The sequence below is a fragment of the Lucilia cuprina genome, chromosome 5 (genome assembly GCF_022045245.1).
Source record: "Lucilia cuprina isolate Lc7/37 chromosome 5, ASM2204524v1, whole genome shotgun sequence".
Lineage (NCBI taxonomy): Eukaryota > Metazoa > Arthropoda > Insecta > Diptera > Calliphoridae > Lucilia > Lucilia cuprina.
In genome coordinates this window covers 41,465,347-41,471,516 of record NC_060953.1, presented here as the reverse complement: position 1 = coordinate 41,471,516, position 6,170 = coordinate 41,465,347, and the positions used below count along the sequence as shown (strand labels likewise).

Sequence of the window (6,170 nt, the reverse complement as noted above, 5' to 3'; positions counted from 1 at the left end):
ACTAGACTATAGACTAGACTATAGACTAGACTATAGACTAGACTATAGACTAGACTATAGACTAGACTATAGACTAGACTATAGACTAGACTATAGACTATAGACTAGACTATAGACTAGACTATAGACTATAGACTAGACTATAGACTAGACTATAGACTAGACTATAGACTAGACTATAGACTAGACTATAGACTAGACTATAGACTAGACTATAGACTAGACTATAGACTAGACTATAGACTAGACTATAGACTAGACTATAGACTAGACTATAGACTAGACTATAGACTAGACTATAGACTAGACTATAGACTAGACTATAGACTAGACTATAGACTAGACTATAGACTAGACTATAGACTAGACTATAGACTAGACTATAGACTAGACTATAGACTAGACTATAGACTAGACTATAGACTAGACTATAGACTAGACTATAGACTAGACTATAGACTAGACTATAGACTAGACTATAGACTAGACTATAGACTAGACTATAGACTAGACTATAGACTAGACTATAGAGTAGACTATAGACTAGACTATAGACTAGACTATAGAGTAGACTATAGACTAGACTATAGACTAGACTATAGACTAGACTATAGACTAGACTATAGACTAGACTATAGACTAGACTATAGACTAGACTATAGACTAGACTATAGACTAGACTATAGACTAGACTATAGACTAGACTATAGACTAGACTATAGACTAGACTATATACTAGACTATATACTAGACTATAGACTAGACTATAGACTAGACTATAGACTAGACTATAGACTAGACTATAGACTAGACTATAGACTAGACTATAGACTAGACTATAGACTAGACTATAGACTAGACTATAGACTAGACTATAGACTAGACTATAGACTAGACTATAGACTAGACTATAGACTAGACTATAGACTAGACTATAGACTAGACTATAGACTAGACTATAGACTAGACTATAGACTAGACTATAGACTAGACTATAGACTAGACTATAGACTAGACTATAGACTAGACTATAGACTAGACTATAGACTAGACTATAGACTAGACTATAGACTAGACTACAGACTAGACTATAGACTAGACTATAGACTAGACTATAGACTAGACTATAGACTAGACTATAGACTAGACTATAGACTAGACTATAGACTAGACTATAAACAAGACTATAGACTAGACTATAGACTAGACTAGACTATAGACTAAACTATACACTAGACTATAGATTAGACTATAGACTAGACTATATACTAGACTGTAGACTAGACTATAGATTAGACTATAGACTAGACTATAGACTAGACTATAGACTAGACTATAGACTAGACTATGACATACGCTATACACTGCAATATATGCTAGAATATACACTACGTTATAGACTGGACAATAGACAAGACAATAGACTAGACTATAGAATAGATTATAGACTGGAATAGATTATAAACTAGATTATAGACCACTCTATACAAACAGTATTTTATTAAACTATAAAGATACATATGTATGCGTGTAAAGTTTGTTCGAATAAAGGATCAAATACCAACACCCTTTTATTATAAAAAATTTAAATATCTTAAAAATTAACAAAATGTAATTAAATGTTTGATTAATTAAAAAAAATGTTCCTTAAGATGAATCAACAGACGTATGATTAATATCCTAAACAAATATTTAAAAACAAGTATACGTCTGAGTATACTTCAATACACAGCAAAATTATAAAATTGAAGAGCAAAAAGTCAACAAATTAAAATATATAAATAGTAAGACATAACAAAAATTCATAAATTACTAGAAAATAAAATTTTTTTAATGTAAAAATTTTGTTCTGTTGGTTTAAACCTGTTAACAAAATTTCCTTTAACCTTAAATGTCTGCCTCCTTTTTATAATAAATTTCGGAAAATTGTCATTTTGTGGTTTTCAACGACAAAACCTATAGAAACCCAATTTGACAAGATGGGATTAGTTTTGGATTTCTTTGTTCGAATTGTTTTATAACAAAGAAAAAAGAAGAAACTGTCACATAGTAATTTATTTTTAGAATAACAAAAAAAAGAAGCAAAATGATGGGCTTTAAGACTTGGCCAAAAACATTTAACATTGACAAACGGAAAAATAAGAACAGAATGGCCAACAAAACTAAATGAAAAAAGAAAACAAATACAGAAAAACGCAACATGAAACAAGCATTATCTCCATGATTGAATTATAATTTGAGCTAAAGTTTTTTTCATCATTTGGAATCTAGCAAATATGGAAGGCAGGCGGTAAAATATTGTAAAAGTAATAAATTTGTTTGTATTGTCTAGTAGAAAATCTTGTAATTTTGTTAGATTTGGTTGAACTGTTTTAAAGACTGTTCAGTCTAACCTTCTTATATGAACAGTTGCTCAACTTTAGGTATGTGTATTTAAACATGTTTTGTATGCATGAGTGTATGTGTAAAATGGTAATTGTATAAATGTATTTGTGTGTACTGAATGTATGTCAATGTTACTGGTTACAAGTAAAAAGCCTCTAAATACCCAGAAAATTTCTATGCCGTTATTGTAGTTCTCATTGAATTGTAAGTTTGTTTTTTTTTTCCATTTTGCTATTCTGTTTTATGTGTTTCCATACACCAGCTTACTCATACATATGTACCCTTGCAGCCAGCCTTACACGAGATCTGGTTATTTTGTGTTTTATAAATGTAGTGGTAAAAGATAAACCCATAATAGAAAACAGTTTGACATCGAACAATGATGGGTTGGAAATAAACCACAAAGTCATTAGGATTGTTGTTCAATAATGTTTCCACATAAACATAGGCACACATAAACACACAGAAATGTTATCTGTCTGTGCGTGTATATCTCCTCTCTAGCTTAACTCTCACTTTAGTAACACATACTTAAATAAAACAAAAAAAACTTTTATAAAGAGAAAAAAACCTAAAACATAACAACAATAACAAAATCATTAAATATATTTTAATGGCAATGTTGTAAATAATTTTTTTTATTTTTAAACTAAATTTAAAAATAAATTCAGAGCAAAAAAAAAAACATAATTCCGCTGGGTGGAATTTATAATTTTATCTTTAACTTAGTGCTACAAACAGTATTTTGGTTTTTAGCAATGAATTCTCAGTTATACTTATTTTAACAAAATACCTTAGGGGGAAAAATACCACATTACATTAGATTTGAAAGGATTTGAAATTGTTAATCTGTTTTTCTAGAAAACTTGACAATCGTGGGTTTGAAATAATGATGGAATAATATATAATTTTTATAACAAAATAAATTCCTTAAAAAAACACGATAGTTATGTTTTTTCCACTATTTAAAATTTCAGCAAAGATGTATGAGTAATATTATTTTCGACAATTAATTAAATGTTACGTATACGCAACGGGCAGTTTATAAAGAGAAATATATTTATTTAGCTATCTTTTATTGACATTATATTTACCAGTTTTTTTTTCAAAACTCATTTTGTTTTTATAATTAAATTAAAATTGCCTTTATTTTACTTTATTTAAAACAAAAAATTATATGAAGATTAAATTTAATGTTTTTTAATAAAACTGTCTGACATATTTTTTCAAACAATTTCATTTTATTATTAATTTAATTATACTTTGTTATTGTATAGTTTGTAATAAATATAGTTAAACAAAATGACGCCTAGATATAATGATAAAAACTGTATTTTTGTATTTAAATTACAGTAAAACACAAAATTATAAATTATATACAAAAATTGTCAGTTCCAATTCAGTTCCATTTCATATATAGTTCAGTTCTAGTTCAGTTATAGTTCAATTCTAGTTCAGTTCTAGTTCAGTTCTAGTTCAGTTCTAGTTCAGTTCTAGTTCAGTTTTAGTTCAGTTCTAGTTCAGTTCTAGTTCAGTTCTAGTTCAGTTCTAGTTCAGTTCTAGTTCAGTTCTAGTTCAGTTCTAGTTCAGTTCTAGTTCAGTTCTAGTTCAGTTCTAGTTCAGTTCTGATGGAGTACACTGAAGTTATAAGCCTGGAAAGTACAACCCTAACCTTTTTTATTTTTGAGGGTTATGTACAATGTGAACCTTTATAAAAACTAAGATTAATATTTCTAATCTTTTTAATTTACTCTATTAAATGAAATTACTTTTGTGCAACTCTAAAGTAAACATCTAACATTTTTTCTATTAAAATTTCAACATTTTCGAACCCAAAGTTTTTACTTATTTGTTAATTTTCAAAAACAACTAAGATTTATAATTTGAGTAAATTTTATTAAACATTTTATATAAATTGAAACTTTCCATAAACAAACGTCCAGCGTTCTTTCTTTCATTCTCACACAAACACTTGCAAAATATATGTTTGTTGAAAAAATGCCAACAAAATAAATTCAGTTTCTACCAATATAAAACCAAAAGTGAAAAGATAAAAAAATAAATAAAAAAATAAAGGGTTGAAGGTCAGGTTTATTTACATAGAGAAAACTAGAGAGATGAGAAGGGGTGTATGTTATACTACTGACACTCAAAAATACCAGCACTAAACAACTACACTCTAATACTAAAAAAAGCAAATAAATATTGGATAAATTTAATGACTATAACAGCAAGATGCTGCTGATGATGATGACGAAGAGGAAAATGTTGATGATGAAGGTGATAACGAGAAGGATGCTAAAATTTTAAGCAACCAAATTACGGAAACACATTTAACGGAAGGTGTAAAAACTTCTAGGTGTTTTTTATCTTGATTTTTTTGCTGGGCTTGTAATAATTGGAAAAGTTTAGTAATAATAACAAAATTTGTTAACAAACAAAAAAATCTACTGTGAAAGCAAATAATTTAAAACTACCTATACATAAACAGTTTATTAAGTGTTCTTGTAGTTTAACTAACTAATAGCAACAAGAGCTGTTTTAGTATTAGCCACATTAAACCAATACACACATACTACATCAGCATCAACATCCCTCATCAAGTTGGATTATTCAACAAATAACGGACCATGGGAGAAAAACCCCGCTGTGTTATCAGTTGCCACTGGCAACACAGGAAATACCGGAAACGCAAATCAAACACACACTTCTGCTTCCTCTACAACCGTCATCAACAATCAACAGTATTCAACAGCATTAACGACAAATGTGGTTCCTACTTCAGCTTCGCATACTGCTGCTGGTGGTGGCGGGGTTGGTTTACAAAATACCCAATCAAGCTTAAAAGCAACTCATCACCAAATTATGCAACAACTACAGCAACAACATCATCATCAACAACAGCAGCAGCAACAACGTCAATTGCAACATCAGCATAGTATTGCGGCTGTAGGAAGTGCCCATGTTCATCACTCCCACTCGCATAATGTGTCACGTCAACTAACTCATCAACACTCACATCCACCTCTACAACATGCGCTGGCCAATACTAATGCAAATGCAACAACAACTACTACGGCAGCACAGCATCATCACCATCAACATCAGCATTCACACCAACATCAACATCATCATCCTCCCTTGCAGCATCATATGTCCCTCAATACTGGCAATATATCAACATCTGTTGCCACTTCCTCATCCGGCTCTGCGGCCTCTTCATCCTCAGTAGCTCATCGTCATTGTCAATCTTCCAGTGTCAACAACACATCAAATATGGCTAATACGGTGTCATCTGTTAAAGTATCAACACATCATCATGCTCGTCATCATTTGACGCCCCAACACCGATCCCTATCACAACAACATGCTGCAGCCACTCTAAGACGTCGTACTCTAAGTCATGTTCCACGCTCTTATTCGGCATCGGCCGCCACTAGTGCTGCATCCAGTGGGGAACAAAATACTAATACTTTAACTTCATCTTTACGCGGAAGTGGTAAAGGTGGTAGTGGAGGCGGAGGCTCAGGTCATAATGTTGTTGTTGTAGAACGTTCTCGTTGTCGTTCACCTATGATGTTGTGCCACAGTCATAGCGATGGTGAATTTCCTATGTACAAAGGTGAGTTTTATTTTCAAATCACACTTCAGGGCGGGTTCTTATTCTATTTCAGTGCAGTTCAGTTCTAGTTCTAGTTCAGTTCTAGTTCAGTTCTAGTTTAGTTCTAGTTCAGTTCTAGTTCAGTTCTAGTTCAGTTCTAGTTCAGTTCTAGTTCAGTTCTAGT

General features: G+C 31.1%; 1 protein-coding gene across 1 annotated transcript; it reads left to right on the top strand.

Annotated features, from left to right (window-relative positions):
• Nucleotides 1-4,381: 4,381 nt before the first annotated feature.
• LOC111686276 (LIM domain-containing protein A-like) lies at nucleotides 4,382-6,075 on the top strand. Its single transcript, XM_046952472.1, has one exon. The coding sequence runs from the start codon at nucleotides 5,251-5,253 to the stop codon at nucleotides 6,073-6,075; it is 825 nt and encodes a 274-aa protein (XP_046808428.1). The 5' UTR covers nucleotides 4,382-5,250.
• Nucleotides 6,076-6,170: the final 95 nt, after the last annotated feature.

What these genes read in the sequence shown, in the direction of transcription:
- LOC111686276 (XM_046952472.1), top strand. Translation starts at nt 5,251, where the DNA reads ATGCAACAACTACAGCAACAACATCATCATCAACAACAGCAGCAGCAA.